Raw genomic sequence first — 22,131 nt, forward strand, 5'->3', positions numbered from 1 at the left:
TATTAAAAGAAGAAATTGATGTCGTTATTGGACTCACTAGAATTAAACCCTTTGGTGCTCTTCTGTCTTGTACAGCTTCTATTGGACATGTGCTGCCTCTGTCCAGTTATGGGACGGACTGGTAACTTCCATTTACTTCCGAGTGTGCCAGGACCATGCTGGTTATACAGATAAAAACACTCCCCAGGGTTGTCTTATTACTTCACGATGCACTGCCAGTTGGACTGGGTGTTATAGGCAGTGTCTATGAAAATCTGATGAAATGGCATTAATCCTTGCTGTGTGTTCATGAAAGAAGGGGATGCCTGTCTCCCTGATGAGCAAAGACCACCCTGGATATAGCACACTGCATTCCTTCGGGATGATAGCTGTTATAAGATATGAAAAAGCTGTTTCGTGTGATATCACCAGTTGTCTCCCCGCCATGGACCACCAGCCCTAATTACTAGCCAACCCCTTCGCTGTATCACCAAGTAGTGTTCAAAGTGACAATGTAGCCAAAAAGGGTCACCCAGTAAGTCCAAATGACTTCTGTTCCTTGATCTTAGACCAGAGAGGCTGTTGGGAAGCCAACCTTAATACTTAAATATGTGACACAAGGCATTTCAGTCAGTTGAAGATGTATAGTATCGTTTAAAATGGAACAAGCCAGCAGTCTCTGTGAACTGTTTCTGGGGATGTAAAGGTGGCTTAAAATACACTGTGGTCAAGCTTCTCAGCACGAAAGAGGCTGTGGCAGGAATAACCATGTTTTAGGGCAGATAAGTTTCTGATCTCTTTGGGTACAAAATATTTACTGTAAGATTTCATTTTGAAAGTTGAATCAATGTATATTTTGCATGGACATGGCATATCATCAATCAAATGTTTTCCATCAAAGCAATTTTGCTTTAGTGAGATTAATGTCAGAAGTGTAAACTTCAGGAAAGTGTGTTTTCTTAGTCTTTTTTAAAATGTATGAAGCCAGAGAGATGGCTCGGAAATGAAGGTGACTGTCACTAAGTCCAATACCCTGCATTTGATCCCCACAACCCACCTGTAGAAAGAAAGAACAGACTCCTGAAAGTTGTCTTCTGACTTCTACTCGTGTGCATTGACACAGGCATTCCCCCTCACCCTGCCCCACACTTGAGCACTTGCATGCACGCACACGGTAATGGTTTTTTAACTCGTGAAAGGAATCATCATTTTGTTTCAATATCTTGTGTCCTCATGCTATATCATATACAAAATTTAAAGCCTGAATCCTTAAACACTCTGTTTCTTGACTCTCACACAGAGATAGCTCACAAGGAGTGAAAATAAAAATGCTATACCTTTGGTCTGTTATACATGTTCATGTTCTTTATCCATCGCCATTGTTACACTGCAGGAGTATGTTAATTACCTTGAGGTGTCCCAGTGGCCTAATAACTCCAGGGCTAGGTGCCAGCAGAGTCCTGGTTGCAATCCAGGTCCCAAACACCGCTTTACTTTCTTCTGTCCCTTGACATCCTCACAAATGAAATGGTAAATCTGGAGAGAAAACATATTTGCTCCAGCTAAGTTAGCTAGTCCAAATAAAATAATAACTACCCCCCTAGCCAGCCATTTGTGATCATAACCAGTGAATGTAACCAGTGAGATGTGTTCTCCAAGGCTATTAATTATACACTGAACAGGAATGCTTCATGCATATTGTTCCTCTAAGCACAATAATCCTGTGTTATCCAGGCCACCTAATGAGCATTTTTGAGCATCTGCCACTGCAGTGAGCATCTATGCTTCAGCTAAAATTTGTGAACAGCTGTTGCAGCAGTGAGCCAATGAGAGCCAGTGCTGCTGTTTGTCAAGCTAGGTCACCGGCCACAAGCTTTGAAGAAGAATGTCGCAATTTGGTGGGTGCACTAAATCATTTTTCCTAAGGCCGACTTTGCTGGCTCTGGGAATGAGCAATGTGAGGAAACCAAGATCCAGAAAGAAGGCACATGTCTGTAGGAGACAGCCCTGTGCCTGGCATGTAATAAATGGGGAAGAGAGACGGGGAGAGAAGTCTAAGTACTAAGCAGAGGAATAGAACACCATTTAAATTTAAACCAATCCAATGGCCCAGAAGGCCCTGGGGGGGGGAGGGTTGGTTTCTGCTAACCTCACACTTTGCAGTGCACAGAAATAAGATGATGAGTGGAAACCATTACCTGACCATCTAGTGGCAGTAAAATCACCTACTAAGAAAACTTAGTACTAAGAAAACAGTAGATGTCATCCTTTTCATGGTGACTAATGTGGATTGGCACTCTATAACAATTGAAAGCAACTGACTAAGGATGTAATTAAAACTTTTTAAAAGATTACGGGGAAGGGCTCATTGTAACCTGGAAAAAGTGTGACGTGTCAGCAAACAGTGGTCCTAAGCTATCTTTAACCTCTTTTAATTCAAGGCAAATGTCAGTGTTCTAAAATCTTGCTGTTAAAGTTGTGTTTATTTTGAAAGCTGGGTGTGGGATAGTACAGCACTCTTCCCAGCACATGGGAGACTGAGTCAGGAGAGTCAGTACTGGAGGCAAGCTCTGTGCTACATTCCAAGACTGTGTCTCAAAACAAAAGAAAAGGAAGCAGTTACTTTGAGATGCTATGGAACACTTAGACAAGGATAGTTCCTCTGAGTCTAACTAAATTCAATATAGATCTTCCCAGTGTTCATACTGCTCTTCCGAGAAAGCCATTTAACATTTGCTTGCAAGTGTGTCATCTCTTTGTGTATCCTGTGTTTGTCTAGTTGTAATGACCCAAAGAATCAGGTAACAACAATAAACAAGAGTATGGGTCTGCTACCAAGTCAGGGGCCAGGGTATACCATACGTATTTTGTCAAGGTCAAAGCTTTTTATTTTGCTTTATTATTGAAAAAAATCTGAAAACAAAAAACATAAAATTTAGAAAATAATATATGTTATATAAGCATTTTTTTTTTTAACAAAGAGCTTAAATGGCGTGTTCTGTCCCTTGTTAACACTGAGAGTAAAGGAGTGATGTGTATTCCTATTTTACATTTTGGGAAACAAAAGCAAGGAGCATGACTTTGTCAAGATTATCTCTCAAATTCTTATTCTACCTCAGAATGAAGTGATGAGACACACTAAGATTTATATATATATATATATATATATATATATATATATATATATATATAAAACTAGACAAAGTCTGATCTCTTTCTGAAATACATTGACTGGTTCAAATAGGTTTAATGAGCAATAAATAATACGTAGCCTGTTCAGCTTGTAAAACATACTGGAAAATCAAAAAGTTAAATCATTAAAAATCCATTGAAAAGGCAACAAGAAGTTAATTATTTTGAAATGCTTTCTATGAATAATTTATTCTTTTTTCTAGACCAGGGAAAACAATCTAAATGGCATTAATGACAAAAGTGGATTTCCAGTCCATGTCCTGGAAAGAAGTCAAGAAAAACTCTCTGTTGTGCCCAGACTTAACGGTGTGATGAATCTCTCAACATACTGGCAGCCGTTTTAAAGTATAATCCACACCTTTTTCAGACTAGGTTAGAATACAAAGCTGCCAGATTTTCCTACTCAGGGTGCAGACTTTACTAGAACTTTACTAGAAATTGACTAGAACTAAGATGCAGATGAGGATAAGGCAGGGTAAAGGATTTCTCCCACCCAGAGGACACTCAGTCTGACCAAAGTATCATGGGGACAGTCTGTGAATTAGTTGTGGCTCTGGGTAGCCTAAGAGCCAAAGCTGCCTTTTGAGACTTGGGTGTGTTTTCCTCAGTTTAACTTTAAAATGCTCTTCAGTGTTGCATCTGTGCATACAATTGCCTGTGAATACAGATAAGTCTTTATTGTTAAGGCCAACACGAGAAGTTAAAACTGTTTTCAATGTTCTCTACACAGTCTTTTAGAAAAGGTATCCATCTTTAATTTGTTTGGTTGTAGATTGCTGACATTGATTCAAAGTGTAAATGCACTAAACAGACCAAAAAAAAAAAAAATGATTCAGTCTCATCAAACACATGCAAGTCATAAGAATGTATAAAAAGATTAAAATCATAATTGCCAATAATGGTTTCTGTCCTCTACAGTTGCCACAGCATGAGAATTTTGGTAACATAATCTTAATGGCTTCACATTCTTTCATAGTATGAACATTACATAATTTAAATGCATCCATTTCCACATGCACACACTTTCCAGTAACTAGCTCTTATTTGCAGTGAGATCAATATCTTGGCACATAACACTTTGTTCTCTCTCCTGTTAGTTGTTAAGATATTTGATTACTGTATTCAAAGAACAGACTGCCAAAGGTTTATTGTTGTGTGTCTGTTCACTAAACTCACACTCTCTCAGTTATATTTGTGTGTGTGTGAGCACACTATGTACTTGTAGATGTATGCACAGGGGCATGTTTGTACACATGGCACGTGGAGTCCAGGGTGCCATGTTCGGTGTTGTCCCTGGGTGCTCTCCAGCATCTTTTTAGGCAGGATCTCACAGCAGCCGAGACCTCTATAGGTCTCTGCCCCATCAGGGCAGAGAGCCCAAGGGATCCAGAAGTGGTCACGCTCTCGGGACAGATTGCAAGTGCACTGTCACAACTGACTTTTAAAAACAGACACAGGTTCTAGAGGGGAAACGGGTCCATATGCAGTGCAAGTTTTTACTAATTGAGCCCACTCCCCCTCACCAGTTCTTAGAAGATCTATTGCATCTACAGCTCTTGTTGGTGTATAGAAATTTATGCTTTGAATACAATTATAAAAATTAACATCTATATACATAAAACTGCCTTCTACTTATTTTTTGTGATGCTTCTCATAACATTCACAGCATTATACAGAGAAGCTTCTCTTTGCAGGGTGGTGATGCTTATTGCAGAGATTGACAATATGCTGAGAGTAAGTGACTAAGTCCTAAATAGAACACCTTTATCGTCCTCTTCAAGGCTTAAGGACCATCATTTAAGAAGGCTTGCAAATAATGTAAGAGCCTTTGGGGAAAAGGGGAGGAGTGTTGTAGAGTGCCATCTTCTAGACATGACATGGTTGCTGTACTCAAGAATCCACAGTAGGTCTAATAACCTGTTCAAGATTGAGCCTATCAAAGAGACATATATCTGTCCCCTTAACAAAACAACAGTAGGAGCTTCCCCAGCTATGGCTTATGACCTTCTTAGCAATGAGCAATTGAATCAATTAATACTACTGAGCATGAATTCCCTTCTGTGGAGCATGCCTCAAATCCAATCCGAGAGCAACTGGCTGCATTCATAACAGTCATGCCACTATTGCACTAGTGGGCTGTCTTGACTGGGCAGGTCAATGGAGTACTACCTAGAGTCCACAGCTTAGAAGATTCTTGATGATTTTTATCCCTTATCAGCTTGCACAGAACCTTCCAGCACCATGAAAACCAATCAGCAGTCAGTTCCAGCTTGATTTCTGCAGGCATCTTACTGGTGTTTTGTGATTTTTATAGGTGCCATTGTAGTCTGCAGCTGTTCATATTAGTATGCAAGTTGTTTGGTAAATCTAAGCATTCCATCGTAAAACAGCGCAGCCAATGTTCTATGCTACATTTCAGTGGAAGCAGGGTAACAAAAGACTGCCTGGAAGCAGTGTCATTTATATTACTAGATAGTAAACAGTAATGCACTGTTACTGTAAAGATGATTTGACAGTTCATAATAACAGTGATATATGATTCAAATGCAATAGCACATTGAATAATTTATACTGTTTCCTAACCACTTTCATGAATGCTTCCTTACATGTATTTATCTTCCTACTTTTCATGTTTTCAGCTCTTTATACTTTATATTTTTACACATCTTGTTATTTTTATCTCTAGTCTTGTTATTACTGTGTCATCAAAAATTAGATTTTTTTTTTTCTTTTATGGCAGAACAAAGTCACTGGTGATTATGGGTGTAAAGTAGATAGCTATGGTTGTGTGATAACGAAGTTGTCCATCTCACCATTTTGTGTGTGTGTGTGTGTGTGTGTGTGTGTGTGTGTGAAAAATGGTATCAATATACAAACTTTATTTTATACATTAATTTATTCCTGTTGCCATAATGGAAACCGTCATCACTTATTTAAGTGCATGAGATAAGAGTTTTAAACTTAAACCAACTTTTAAAATATCTTATTATTATTATTTTATTTTAAATTATGTGTATGTGTGTGTGTGTTTGTTCATGTAAGTGTGATGCCACAGAAGCCAGACGATGAGGTCATATTCCCTGGAGTTGGAGGTAGATCTTAGCCATCTCTCCACCCCTAGACTTTAAATATCTAAAGTACAGAGAATGCATTAAATATATCCCAGTGATGCTATGGAAACGTATTCATTACCTTGAGATCAGATCAATGATTTGTTAGTTCATGAAAAATACACACTATCAACTAAGTAAAGGATTTAACTAAGTATATGTAAAATCCAAATTAAATATATATGAATATATAACATTTTTAAACATACGCATACTCCCATCCAAAGACTCAAAGATCATCATGGAGAGGTAGTAGCTGACTGCAACAAAAAGTGTCTTAGAGACACGACAGGGCCATCACACATAACAACTCACAGCAGCTGTAACTGCATGCTCAAAATGAAACCAGATAAAATCCTGGCATGCATAGAGGTGCTGGTCATGAAATTCCACCACTAGCTGAGGAGTGATTGGCAATTGATTGCTGATTGGGGAGGAAAAGTCGGGTTTCTTTCTGAATGCAGTCCTTGAGACCATGCTAGCTATGGTCCAGAAGATGAGTCTATGCCATGCACATACACACAGCACTAGGTCGATTCAATGGGCTTAACATAAAGAGCACATGAAATTGGGAGAGAAGGTGTGTATTGAAAGATGAAGAAGAATTAGAAGGGAGGAAATAGGGGGTACATTTTTTATTATTATATGCTTATATCAAGTTCTCAAACAATAAATAAATAAAAGGAATGGGTAAAGTCATGAACTATAATTGTCTATAAAGAAAAAAGATTGTGTGATTGTAAGAACTATTTTGCGCATGTAGTTCCGACTTATCTAAAACAAGCATGTATGAGTACTTTATATGATAAAGATTATTATGAGCTTGTTTTTAAATTTTAAAGACCTTCAGCTTTAGAAATATAGATGAGTCGTTGGAGGTTAAAAGTCATTGGAGGTGTGTTTAAGTATAGGAAAACATGCTACATAACACTCCAAGATAAGTCTGTGAACATTTTGAGCTGTCACTGGGAACTGAGTAGAGGTGGTAAACATCCTGGCTGGGAAAGCACTGATAGTCCTCGGTGTCTATGGGACAATAAAATTTATTCAGTCGCTCACCTCTGACTCTTCCTCAGTCCTAGGACACATGTAAACATGTGTGCTTAATTAGATGTGCCACTACTGAAACTAACAACTGAAAAATTGGCCCCCTTTGTTCCTTTTTCATTATTATTCATGACTAATCTTTCCAAACCTTTCGTTAATTTTATCATTGGAATTTTTTTTCACAGAGTTCTTCAAGTATCTACTCTTTTGCCTTTTAGTCTAGAAACAGGTCACTTGAACTTCAAAAGCATTTTAAATCTAGAATTCCACACCGTGAATAAAAAACCTTAGGTGCCCTCCTGTTCGACACTGTCTTCCGTCTTAGGTTTTGAGACTATAGATACTAACATTGCTTTTAAGCCTCTGCAGAAGGGAGGAAAGCCAGTGATGAGCTCCTCCTAACACTGGAAGGCAGCTAAGTGGAGCTAAGTGGGACAGCTGGAGCAGGATCTAGTAATATATACATTTTACAAAGAAATGTGGTTTTCGCGACTTGGGTTACCTTTACAGTAATTAGTAGTAAGAAACTGTTTGGTTGATTACTATATCCTAAGCAAGCTATATTATCAGCAAGCTATAATTAGTCAACTCACAGCCACAAATGTTTGCCTGTATGCTTTATAAAAGTGAAAAGGACAGGATCCACACACGGCCATTAGAAACAAATGATAAGAGAATGAGCAGAGAAAGCCTACCATTGATCGGTTTCCCTCAAGCTGAGAATTGTGTTGTTGTGACTTGAATTGATATGATACTGAAAACTCTTACTCACAGGCAAATTTAATTTGACACGCAACGTTTGCATTAGTTGGTTGCTGACATTTGATCACCTGGATAATGAATTGAAGTTTCTTGTAAGAAAGAGAAAGACAATCCCAACAGGGAAATCTGGGTACACATCATGGTCTGAAGATGAACTGTTCTCTGTGGCCTTGTGTGTTGGCAGGTGGTGTTTTCACTGCTGGTTCTGGAAATATTGGAAGGTGAGACCTGACTGGAGAAAGCAGGTCACCATCCAGGGGTCCTTTAGGGGGTAGTAACCCTGACCCTGCTGGGTGTCTCTATTTCCTGCCTTCCCTCCACAGTCTCCCATAGTTTTTCTGTTCCTCTCAAGCACGTGGGGCCAGGAAACAATAGACTGAATGCTTTGACACCAGGAGTTAAAATGACTCTTCCCTCTCTTAGAATGTCTCTGTCAGGTATTTGGTTACAGCTATGCAAATTTAGTGCCTACCGCACAGAGACAGTTTTACTTGGGTGCGGTGTGGCTGCAGGCACTCGTTTATCACAGGTGGCATCTCTCCTGAAAATCTCATTTCAGATTTAATTTTATTGTCTTTCCTCAAAGGGGGATTTGTTTTATTTTCATGACAGGTAGTCATGAAAGCTGTCACTGTCAACTTTTTTTTAAAACTCCTTGGGGTGTAGTATCTGCATGTCAAAATACTTAGTGAATAATTGCTCTAACGATACTAGACAGTCTCCAGGTTTCTGGCTCCGTATTCAAGCTGGTACAAGTCAGCTAACCTTCTTCATGGACATACTCCCAATCCTGTTCACTGCAGACAAAAAAATTTATCTTGCTACTCCATAATCTGTTTTGATATCCTTCAAAGTAAACTCAGACACAGATATAGTCAACATATTTTCATCAACACAATAGCCTACATCCTTTCCTTAAAACTGGAAATCCCAGGAAAAAAAAGGAAATAAGCTGAAAATTAAAGGCAGGGAGACTGATAGGACATTTATTCATGGAGAATGTCCCCAAGAATAGTTCTCTAACGATCTGCAGACTCATGTGAGAGTTTGGCTGATTCTATGATTTCTGGAAAGATCTCTCATTTGTGACTCCTGATATTTAGCTGTTTCCTTCTCCATGAACACACAGTTCCTCTCTTCATGGGTTTCCTTGTGAGCCTTTCTCAAGAGATTCCAAAATTCATTCTAATTCTTTGGCTACCAAGTTCTTTCCCCATCCTTACAGATTCTCATCAACAGCTGACTTCTTTCCTTCTCTGCTGAAGAACCTCAGGGAAGTTTTTTAAGGTTTTGGGGTATAGAAGTACTATCTACTGTGGCAAATCCATCTTCAGAAGTTTTGTGGTTGTGTTTTCCCTGGTTTCTTTTTCTAGGGAATACTCTATGTCTCTTCTCTCTCTTTCCTATTCTGGACACTGTAAGACATTAAATAAGTGCATATCTCTAGAGCAGGAGGCAGATAATAACATATTGGTCAAGATGTAACAGACTTTAGTTAGGGTAAACTCGCAATCAGAAATGATTTTATAATTAAAATATTTCTGAAATTTTAACAGGAAATAAGCACCTCATTTTTATTTGTAAAGAGGGGGTTTACAACGTCAGAAAAATAGTAATGGCTGCTGTCAAAGAAAGTAAAACTTAACATAAGCATAGAGAGAAATAAACATATAATTGTGTGTATGCCTATGTGTATATTTCGATTTGCACTCACATAGGCTCTTTGAAAGTTTTTTTTTTTTTTTTTTTTTTTTACATTTTTAAAAATTTTGCCTGGGATATGGGGGGGGAGGGGCACATGCTTTTTCCCTGACCCTTGTGCCAAGGTCAGAAGATGACCTGTAGCAGTTTCTCTCCTTTCATGGTGTGAGCTCTCAGGATTGAATTCAGGTGACCATTCTTGGCAGCAAGTGCCTTCATCCACTGAGCCCTTTATATTGATTCTTAAGGCAAGATTAGGATGAAATGGAAAATGGATGTTTAATGTTATCTGAGAGAATATAAGCCGAATCTCTTTTTTAAAGCATGTTCAAATGTCACTTCATAAAAGAAAACATTTTTCATAACAAATTTCAGAGTAGACGTTAAGAAAATTAATTCCTATAACATTCATTTACATATATTCATGTGTATAATTCCCCAGAATTTTTCTCCTATTTTTATCATTACAAAACAGACTTAGTTAGATTTGGAACATTTTCTCAATGGAAGCTGTCCTCCTCTGATGACTCAAGCATGTGTAAATTTGACATAAAACCAGCCAGACTTAGCAGGTGTTTTAAATGTAAAGAAATAAAAGTATAAAGCTACAGAAACTAAAATCTACAAAAAATAGAAAACCACTCTATAACTCATGATTTTAGTAGATGGTAAATGTTTAAGCACTTTGATAAATTGTACTTTATGTAGGATTTACTGGCCTTCAGTGTATACCATGGCAGGAAAAAAAAAATTGAGCCTAGTCCTTTTTCCTTGTTCACTGGGGCTATCACATCTCATCTATCAGACCTCTGAGTGCTGTTTTCAGAGTGGGGTACTCTCTCACGCCCAAGATCTGTGTAATTAGCATATGAATGTGTAATGGGATTATTTGAAGTAACAATTAAGGGAACAAGTCTTATAAAGAAGCTGAAGAGATCTACCAACACCTGGGAATCTTGTCCGGAAAAGGCTTTCCTAATGTGTGTAATTAGAAACCAAGGACAAATGCTCTTTGTGTGGTATTAAAGCCCTAGAAGGAAAGCCAAAAGTTGGCTCGTGTTTTGCTGTCATTCTTTGTGAGGAATCGTTAAAGCAAGGGTTTACCATTACACTTACTTCAAAGGAACCCCGGATAAATACAGTGTTTGCATGGTATCCGATCTTGGTAAGTCATCCAAAGGCTTCTATATGACTAAAAGGTACCTAACATCTGAAATGATATGTGCAAGATGCAGAAAAGATTAGAAAGTGCAAAGTGTGAGCAAAGCATCCTGCTAATTGCCAGGAGGACAAATCACTTGTCACAAATCCTCCACAGATGAAGTGTTTTCAGTGTGCCAACAGACCTCCGGCCTGCTATATGGTTTTGTTTTGTTTTACTTGTCTGTAAGGTATATGAGCATCCTGCTCAGCAGACAGCACCTTGGAAAGGCTTGAATGGTTCCTTAATCCTGGGACAGTATCAGTGAATGCAGGAGCAGCAGCTGGCCATTAGTGCTTCTGTTGTTATCAAGGACTCCATGTGCAAATTATTTCTCTGGGGAAACAGAAAATTCCCCCCCTTAAATTGTTAAAATCCAATGACTTCTTGGTGTTTTCTAGTACCCAGTTGTATATATTCCTTTATCCTCAGCATTTAAATCAGCCTAAATAACTATCATTTGAAGAGAACTGGATTTGAACAATTAACAGTGAGCCTAATCTTACCATCCAATAGCAAAACAAATGCATGTACAACTGTTCACAGCAGGGTTATTTATAATATATCCTGAGTGGAAACTACCAGAGTACCCATTGGATAGCCCATGGGTAAATTTAATAGGGCATATCTACTATCAAAACAAAAATTTCAGGAGGCAAATTTAAACAATCTGGAAACACTGTTTTCAAGGCTATTGCTGTAGAAGAGGAAAGCCAGAGCCAATCAGACCTCGGCTCCTATGAAGTGGGGGCAGGGAGTGAGGTTTTCTAAGGACTGCAAGGAGCTGGTGGGAAAGAGCTGAAAGGCATCTGGGGAAAGCAATAGTCCTGTGTGCCTGTTACCGACTTTATCCAAAGGACAAATAAACACAAGTATTTGCCATTTGCAGCAAATTCCCACTGACCCTGGAAGACAGGATACCATTTCCCTTGAGGGCTGCACTCTTCAGACCTGGTTCCAAGTACTTGTGAAGTAAATTTCTGGGTTGACTGTTAAAGATTTCTGTATCTCAACGGGGGGTGGGGGGGGTGGGGTGGAGAAAGATCTTAGAGTTCCAGCATTTCTGCAGTAAATGGTAGCCTAAGAAAAATGGAAACAACTGGTCAACATTTAGTCAACACCAGGGGAAATTGACCCTGTTCTGGTTACCATATAGTGAAATACTCCTTGGTGGTAAAACATGGACAAAGTTTTGGTAGATGCATATCATGTAGGAGCCTTGAAAACGTTATGTAAAATGAATGAAGCTGATCCCAAGATCATTCATTGTATAACTGTGTTTACATGAAATGCTAGCCATATTCAAATAGAGTAGTTAGTAAGATTAAAAAACAATTTTCTGCATCAATGAGAAAAAATCTATACACAATGAGTACATATATGTGTGATTACTCAAATGAGATCTATGTGGTGAGATCTCTACTTTTGAATGAACAGTGTTCTTCAAGTTATTAGTTAATTCTTCGTAGCCTGTTCTGCATAAACAGTTCTGTCAGCTGCACTGGTGAGGTCCCAGACACAGCCTGCAAAGGTTTCCACATCCACCCTGAAACTGAAAACAGAGCAGTGACATTCCTGTAGTCAGGGATTAAGGGTCTGTGGCACAGGAGTTAGGGAACATGATCATCGAATGCTACGATGGGTCCAGGCACATTTTGAATCACACAGAATGAAACTCCGGGCTTCCGTCCACTTTCTTCCTGTATGAATTGTGCCACATTCTCTCAGAGCCTATCTCCATTAGCCTTAAGAGGCAGCTTCCACTTTCACAATGTAGAAAGCTTCCCAGGGTCTTCCCAGCACCAGGGACTTCCATTCCTTCAGGAATTAATTCACAGACAGTATCTAATACAACCTTTTCCCCAGTCATACAGTGACGATTTCAGTTTCCTCAAGATGTCTCATTTCATTCTATAGTAAAAGAATAACAAGTTTTGACCATAACATGACCACTGACTCCTATAAGCATTTTTAGATGTGTGTTGGATTGTAAAACCCACACGTTCTCAAGCAATGACATTTCCGACATGGAACTCAGAGACAAGCTGTCCTTTTGGGCCATGTCCTTCTTTGAGATATGCCTCTAAGTCGCTGAGAACTTTGCATTATCCCTGCTTGAGCTTCAGCGTTCTATAGAAGTGTTGCCTAAAGTTCCTACTAACTACTCCAGAATAGGGGTGTTGATGTTCATAACAGCGGAGGTGTAATCAGATGGAGCTGTTGGGAGAGTGACATAGAAAAGAATATTAAGATAAGCACTTGTGGTGTGAAAAATTTGGCCAACGTATAATTCTTAAGCTTTTCTGAAAACTAATCACTTCATGTCTCTTGGTTCTAGATTGGACTTATGGGTACTACAGACAACAGAGGAAACTTGTTGAAGAGATTGGCTGGTCCTATACAGGTAAGCATATTACTGACACAGTGAGAATTAACAAAAACTTATTATTATTATTATTATTATTATTATTGCTTTATGTTTTTGGTTGTGAGCCTAGCCTTTAACGGCTGAGCCATCTCTCCAGCCCTATTATTGCTTTATGTATGTTTCTATAGTAAAGGGAATTCTTGTAGTCTAATGCATTATTTTACCTCCATTAGTCCTATTAATTAATAAGATATAGTTGGTAGAAAGTGAGTTTTAGTGGACTTTTCGTAAGTTTGGTAGTATAGCATATTTAATAAAACTGGGCTTAGTTCTAAGGACTTTGACCTTTATTTCTTGATTTTCTTGTCCCACCGGGTCTCGACACCCTCTTTTCAGACCCAAATAAACACACAAAGATGACATATTAATTATAAACTGTTGGCTGGTGGCCAGGGCTTCTTATTGGCTAGCTCTGTCTTAATTATTAACCCATTTCTACGAATCTATGTGTTTCTACATGGCCTTATCTTACCAGAGAACACCTGGCCCATACCTCCCTGACAACCCTTGGGGTCTCTCCCTGCCTACCTTTCCCAGAATTCTCCTCATCTCCTAGTCCCACCTATCCTCCTGCCTCCACTGGCCAAACAGTGTTTTATTCATCAAACAATAAGAGAAACATATATACAGAAGGACATCCCACAGCACATAAACTACCCGAGGACCAGTCTTTTCATCTGGGAAAGCTGATGGCTAGGTTGAGCATGAAGTGAGTTAATTCAGAGTAAAGAACTTGCTTAGACCTTCCTTTGAATGGAAACTTCCTGTAAGTACTAGCTGATATTGTTATAATTGTGTTAGTGATTATTTTTCACCCATTTAACAAATGTTGATAATGCATATCTGCACGTCTGTGGCTGAGTTCACTGGAAGCAAACTAAAATTATTCTGTCTGATTACCATACTTGGCTGGAATCATCATAAATATTTGAAGTAGGTTAGAAAGAATCCTAACCAGAAGTCATGATCAAAGCCCTGGAGGGAAGATAAGCTGTAGTGTTGATTGGAGGAACACGAGAGGAATCTGGATGCATCAGACATTTGGCAACCGCTTGGGATATTATTGGAAAGCACTGTGGTCGGCCACTGATCAGACACACAAGTGGGTTGGTGAGATGAAATCAGGTTAGAGGGAACTGACTACATGCCTAGCCAATCTGGACTTGATTTTACTGGAAAAAGCCCAGCAAAGTGAATATTGTTAGAAGCTGATTTTAGATAGGTGGTAGATTTGTATTGCTATAAATTATCTCTTTTTTATGTATGATTTTTATCTTTTGGTTGTTATAAGTTTATTAATGAATATAATGAAACATATTTAAAAACTGTATAATTTTATATAATTCATAACTTTATATCTAATGACTGTAATAATTTTGGATTTATTTTTATCTAATGGAGAAGTCTTGTGTTTTATACAGAATTGCAACTGTTTGTACATTAATAACTGGGGAAGACAAATGCCAGAGAAATCACTAACCTCTGAGTCAGGTGGTAAAGGTGCATACCTTAATTCCAGCACTTGGGAGACAGGCAGGTGGTTCTCTGTGAGTTTGATGCCAGCCTGATCTACTGAGTGAGAGGGTGAGTTCCAGGAGAGCCAGGGCTGCAACACAGAGAAGCCCCGTCTCAAAAAACCAAACCAAACCAAAACAAAAAAGTCTCTGAGATGAACTTTTCTACAAGAAATTTCATAAGGTTTAAAAGTTCTACATGCTTTGCCTTTTATTGCTGTGTTTTTTTCCATTTCTAATAAACTTATAAGCCATCTTTCAAAAATTTACCTCTTAGCTGTTTATAAAAAGATTTTTCATATGCACAAATACTAATACACTACTGTTGTGTAAGACTTGCAACATGGAGTTGTTTTCCACTAACAGTCAACCTGATTTAAAACTTCCTACTTTCAGAGGTCACAAAAACAGGTGATTTTCAGGACAGTTAGCCTCAAGTGCAAGGCAAGCTTTTATACACCCCCATATAGGCAGAGTTTTTTTGTGTTTCAACAGCCACTTCCCAGATAACCAACACAGTGGCTTGACATTAATTGTAAATGCTTGGACAATAGCTCAGGCCTATTAATAAATAGCTCTTCCATTTTAAGTTAACCAATTTCCTTATTTACACTCTGCCATGTGGTCGTACCTTTATTAGCATGATACACTCATCTCCAACTACATTTGTGTCTCCTGGAGACTCCTCTGACTCCACCCTTCCTCATCCCAGTACTCTCTCTGTCTCAGGCTGTCTTGCCCATTTCTCTTTCTGCCCAGCTACTGACCAATCTGCTTTTTATTAACAATGAAAGCAATACATATTTTAGAGACAGGATTTTTAGGTGTAGCTTTGGATCCTGTCCTGGAACTTGCTTTGTAGCCTAGGTTAGCTGTGATTATTCCACAGCATTCCCTCCCTCACCCCAAGTGTAGAACTGGAAACTTGGGGCACTCTCATTTAGGGAGATTTATAGTTCTCATTGCTCCAAGAAAGGGTAGCAGATGTATGTGGACGTATGGAAAGACAGTGGAGCTTCTGCCTATCTTCTCTGGGTCCCAGAGTAGCTAGCTGAGTGTGACTTTTAAACTAAGAAGAAAGCAATTTTACCAGCGACTTTCAGTAGATGTACTAGTAACAATGCATAGCCACTGTGAGATATACAGTTATCTGGGGAGTTAGCCACAGAAATACTCCTTGAAGGTCCCAGTTGAGCTAAGACATGGCACAGGCTTGGATTGAATGGGTCTGTGCATACATAATGAACAGTTATTTCCTCTATAATCAAGTTGTATGCCTCTGACCAGAAACAAATCCTGCTGGTTTAAGCTTCCATCGGAAGCAGTCTTGTGTTAAGAAGGGTAAACTTAAGCGGTGTTGCTGTGGGAGGAAGGGTGACAAGCTTCCATTCAACAGCCGGGATGATTGTGGAAGATGGATTGTGCTGTTTATATTAATGTCTTCAATTGGTTTGAAAAATTGTTTCTAGAATATTTGAGGAGTCTAAGGAAAAGGCTAGTGGTGAGGACATTTTATAGTTGTTTACAGATCCTACAAAAGGTGACTTTTTTCTTTTGTAGCTGGGATATCAAATACAATAAGTAAGTATTTTATCCAAATGAATGTATCTCTCCCAAGAAAGTCGTTATTCACTATAGCAGTTATCCTTTTAAAAATTTGAACATTTAAGGTTGGCTAATGCTTCCAATGCTATGCTTATTATTCTTCCTTAAAAATAAAAATTATGCTTACCATATAATATTTAAAATTAAGTTTATTGTATGATTCTTAAATATAACCTCATAGACTGCAGAGATGAATTAGTTCTGATTCCATCTACATGCTTAGACTATGTTTATATTGTGACATTTGAATTTGTTGAAGTAGCTTATCTCTTAGGAAAAGATTTCTGAAAGGGTTTGTATATAGATCATTCTACTAATAAAAACCGCAAGCGTGATATTTTTCAGTGAGAGTACTGTCAAGCCACCATAAGTCATTTTAGACATGTGACACACTAAGCATGATTTAAATGGAATCATGTAAGCTGAGGTTGTTTAACAAAGATTATAGGGTTGTAGTAGATGAGGTAACAGTACAAATCCTTACTAGCTACCAGATGGGTGAAGAAACATAGGGCAGACAAAAATTACTCTCTAAATTGTGCTTTCCCAATAGATTAAAAACAACTTTTCTGTCCAGGACTGTTGCCATTGTGCTAAGAAATGACAGGGTTGCTCAATCAAGACCACAGTCCCATTTTTAAAGTTATTTGAGGAAGATAAGCAAGGTGTGATGGGAGGGCAGATTGAAAAGCTGGGAGTGTCAGCACTAAGAACCTGTCTCCATGGCTTCACTCCATGTAAGCTTTCAGAAGATGAGGTCTCTCTAGTAGTGTAACATTAGGTTTTCTGTGACACTGAGGAAAACTGACATTTTTGTCCCTCATTTTTAATATTACAAACGTTTAAGTCAAGATTATCCAAATAGGTGCTGGAATCTTCTTTTCACTTGGCTTGTTAGGTCTTTCCTAACAAGCTTGAGCAATGATAAGGTTATGAGAAATACATGCATTTTAACTGTTCCATTCTTGGAGGTAGTCACTACTGAAATATTTTTACTTCCTAGACTTATAAAGATTATATTATTTCTCTTTTAGCATTTTTTAAAGATACTTGGAATTGGCCTTTTATAGTGGTATATTCTCAAATTCTCTTGCTTTTAAGTACCGTTTTAAAGTTTTAGTTAAAGGGTTGCAATGGACACAAGGCAGAAAATGCAACCCCTGTGACCACTGTTGGGCTTGCCTGGGTACCCAGGATGAAGGAAATTTTAAATACTGAAATGATTCTATTTCCTAAAGGAGAATATCTTTTCTTGCATGATAAATATATAGACCAGAGATGTTACTTATAGAAAACATATAACCATGTGGGCCATGTGATGTGCTGTTTGAGCAGAAATACAGTTTACTATTTTAGACCATATACAACTCAAAGACTATGCCCAGTAACGGCTGGTGTCTGGCTTGTCTGGGTCATTTCCTGCTTCTGGAATGTCTTTTCAATGTGTTATTTCTTCTTTGATTCCTTATATTTGAACTCCTTATATTAAAGGCATTGTTCATTCTCATTTCAAATGTAAGAGTGAAAAAAAAAATAAAGTAACAGAATTGCCTCATTTCTGTCTAAAATTGCACATTTATGTGGGCAGAGAAGAGAGGCCTGGAAAAAAAAACAGACTAGACCCTTGGTGTCATCATCCTGGAGAATGAGTCAATAGAAACACACAAGAGCATAGCAACAGGACTGTCACTTCCTACTGTGCATGGCTTACTGAGCACTCTTTCTACTGACAAAGAAATATTTTGAAAGAGAAACCATTGTTATAAAATTATTTTCAATGTTATCTGTCTTGTTTTCCTTAAAAGGGGCAAGGTTGTTAGGTAAGATGCACAGCTCTGTGTCTTTCCTCGCTGTGATATGGGGTCTCTGCTAAGCTGAGTCTCACTGAGTGTATAGTAGACACTCTGCATCCAGTTCCCTGCCTACGGCTGTCCTGTAGGCAGAAGAGGCTGCTAATTGCTCTTCATTTCAGGTTTTTCATCTGTAAAAAGTTCTCATTAATGCCCTACTTAATTGAGTATGGATTAGATAAATGCCTCCCATTGTTGCAAGAAAGCTCTTTGAGCAAGGACTGTATGCTACAAATCCAAGTGATTATTGTTTGGCAGTGTCTTAACTTGAGCCCAAAGAGATTGAACAAGCCTGGGCACATCTGATAATCTCACAAGAGGATTTAGAAAGAGTAGATCAGCACTAAAATGCACACTGTAGACATATATTTCCTATGTTCTGTGTATTATCCAAAGCTTACTTAAGATAAATATTCTTAATAGATATTTTCCCTGTGGTAAATGTGATGACTTGTCATGCTTCATTTTGGAGGCTGCATAAGGTTCAGTTAATGGTATCAAGTTCAGCGTTTTCTTGTATTGTATTTTCAAAAATCGCTAAAAGTGAGGAGGAGGTTACATGTTCTCATTGTCACAAAATGATAAAGATATAAGGTAATACAAATGTTAAAAAGTTCAATTTCACTGTTATACTATATATACCATGTCAAAAATGCAATTAGTATATACATATTTTTAAATGTATTAAATACAAAATAAGTGTGTCATAAAAATGTTTGAAACATATTATCTAGGAGAAAGTTGAGGAAAATAAGATATGGCTGCAAAATAGCATCACAAATAATCATTGCTTATTTTGTCCAGTGACAGAACTATGTTCTAGCGTGTTTTCTTCACATGCCAGTTGGACCTTTCACTTCTAACAAAATAGTTGCAATTTCCCATGTCTTCACCATGGTAACTCTGATTCTTTAAACCAAGAGTTGTCAGAGATGGAAAAGATGAAACATGTAAATTGCTGGTTTCACATGTCCAGAAAGATTTTTTTTTTATTAAGTTAAGTGAATGAGTGAGAAATGTAATCCCCAAAATGGCGTTTGAATATATTTAAATAAGTTTAGAACTAATAAGTTCTATTGCCTCTATATTTTCAGGGAACACACACACACACACACACACACACAGAGCATATGTACAGATGACATGAAAATCTCTGGGGCTAGAAAGTAGCAATGGGGTGTGGGAAGGGTAAGAGGAAAACAATCGGAAGGCATGATGGAACATGTTCAAAGTACACTTATACAAGGTACATTTATAATAATGTTCTTACATAACCCAATGTAATTGTGTGTGAGAGAGAGGTGGGGAGAGAGAGAGAGAGAGAGAGAGAGTATGATGGTTTATCCCTTTATCTCTAAATACCATGTTATGGCTTTAATCATGTAGACTTCTTTGTTGAGGCCAGAAACCTCCTTGACTGAAGCGGAAGTAGGGTTTCTCCTGGCTGTGATACAAGGGGTCTGTTATGTCCTCTGCACACTAGCATCCTAATTATTATAGAATATTCTTATATATCTGTAACAGTTGGCTAGATTCACACCGTTAGGTCATGATCTGAGGCTTCCATGAAAGAGGAGGGAACTTGAACCTTAGTCAAAGACAGGATAGGTCTATATTTGCCATTCGATAAACTGTGCACAGTAGGCCCTGATGGAAACTAGAATGCTGAGAAAGACAGCTGGGCGCAGAGAGCAGAGCAGAGCTTAGTATCAATAGGAGAGGGTCTAGGGTTACCATAGCGCTCCTAGAAGCCTTGCTTACCACTCTCTACCCAGAGACTCCTTTCCCCTAAAATGCCTGTACATTCTCCACTGCAAACAAAACAACCCAAGCAACTCCAACATGGGGCTCTTCTGAAAGAAGCAGAAAGTAACATAGGGAAACTAAAATGCTCAGGGTTCCAAAATAGACATTGGGACAGTCAGAAGAGGCACAGAAGGCCAGCAAAACTGCCATGCCCAGGTGATAACTGATGGTCTCCAGGGAGAAGCAACAACATTGGACTTAAAATCAGATTTTTGTACTCATAGGCTACACTTTTTTCTGTAGAGTCTTAGTTAGGGTTTATATTACTACAATGAAACACTATTACCAATAAGCAATTTGTGGCGGAAAGGGTTTATTTGGCTTGCACTTCATCACTGAAGGAAGTCAAGGTTAGGAACTCAAACAGGGCAAGATCTCAGAAACAGAAGCTGATGCAGAGGTGATGGAGGGGTGCTGCTTACTGGCTTGTGTACCATTTCTTGCTCATCCCACTGCTTTATAGAACCCAGGACCAACCACCCAGGGATGACACCATACACCCTGCCTGCGCTAGGCCCTTACCCATTAACCACTAGTTGAGAAAATGCCTTACAGCTGGATCTCATGGAGAAATTTCCTCAACTGAGGCTCCTTCACTTGTTGACACTACCTAATTTACTTTCTAATTTACTAGAGTAAGTTCTGATGGTAACTGGAACAAGAGAGCTCACACCCAGGCATTAGAGACTCCCAGCAGGTGAAGAATATGAATATCTTTCTAGTCATTTACCCTCAGTGACTAGTCTATGAAGCCTGAACATCCATGTTATTTTTCCTAATGCCCACTGTGTCAGCTGGTATATGTTTGCCCAGGAAGAAACATGCTCATTTTAGATAAGCATGTTCATCTTATTATATGTGTGTATGAGTATGTACATTAGTTGGAATTCTTTTAGTCTCCAAAAGCAATTGCTACTAAAGACTTTTGTTAGAGAAAACATAACTACAAATAAAAAGTTCTCAATTCAGAAACCCTTTCCTTGAGGCAGTAGAGAAGACAGTGGCTTGATTATCAGGTGATGATGAATGATATATGGTGGCATTAAAGGAAATTTCTGGAAGAGCTTGCAGGAGACTCTGCAACTTATAATCAAGCAAACATTAGATCCATGTTTTCAAAATAAATGATAATTAGTCTCCATATAGGAAGACTTGACAGTAATTTTGGTCATGGGCTATTCATCCAGTGTTACCTGACAAGTGGAATGGCTCTCTATGTTGACAAATTGGTCTTTCTAGAGGAAAATCATTAAGACTAGTGCAAGGGGCTTACAGAAGTTAGGGTCTTGTTTTTATATGGAAATTAGGAGAGTGGTGTTAGACCTGGTGATCTAACTAGGTGTCTGCATATCAGAAGGAAGTTCCAGAGTCCTAATGGAAGTCACACTGATTCTTAAGCAGACAAGATGCTAGCCTATCTGATATTTATATGGACTTGATTGCATTACAAAAAGCATCCTTATAAAGCGCTTACAATGATCCATTTAGGGAATATTCTTTTCCTTATTTTCAACAGGAGTAATTAAGTTTCATCTTATTGTTTGTCTATGCTTTAAATTCCCCTACCTGACAGCCCTGGAGCCTCTCACTCTATGTACTGCTGTCTGTAGCTGTTTTATCTCACTACCAGTTTGTAGATATTGTTCCAGGCTGTTGTATTATAATTAAGTCTGTGGAGCAACAGGAAGCATACATTTCTATGGGGCCATTTTCTTCATTGCAGTGCTCTGTTTAAAACAGAGCCTTACCTATTGTAGGTACCCAATACATATTTAGTAATTAGTAGTCTGTCTCTTTCTGTGTCCCTGGGGACACAGAATTAATTTCATCTTGGAAAAATTGTAACCACTAATATCCTGACTTTAGAGGACTATCCCAGATCCCCCTAACAACAAAAGGGATACACAACAATAAGCAAACAAATATTGTGGAGTGA

General features: G+C 38.4%; 1 protein-coding gene across 6 annotated transcripts in view; it reads left to right on the forward strand.

Moving 5' to 3' along the window:
- Ptprz1 (protein tyrosine phosphatase receptor type Z1) overlaps nucleotides 1-22,131 on the forward strand; it is a 161,478-nt gene that overhangs the window by 35,606 nt on the left and 103,741 nt on the right. For all 6 annotated transcript variants that reach the window (XM_051175741.1, XM_051175742.1, XM_051175743.1 and 3 more), the window contains exon 2: nucleotides 13,331-13,396. In XM_051175741.1, coding sequence (XP_051031698.1) covers nucleotides 13,331-13,396 — 66 coding nt within the window. The remainder of the gene's footprint in view (nucleotides 1-13,330; nucleotides 13,397-22,131) is intronic.

Source organism: Phodopus roborovskii, unplaced genomic scaffold, assembly GCF_943737965.1.
Source record: "Phodopus roborovskii unplaced genomic scaffold, PHOROB, whole genome shotgun sequence".
Lineage (NCBI taxonomy): Eukaryota > Metazoa > Chordata > Mammalia > Rodentia > Cricetidae > Phodopus > Phodopus roborovskii.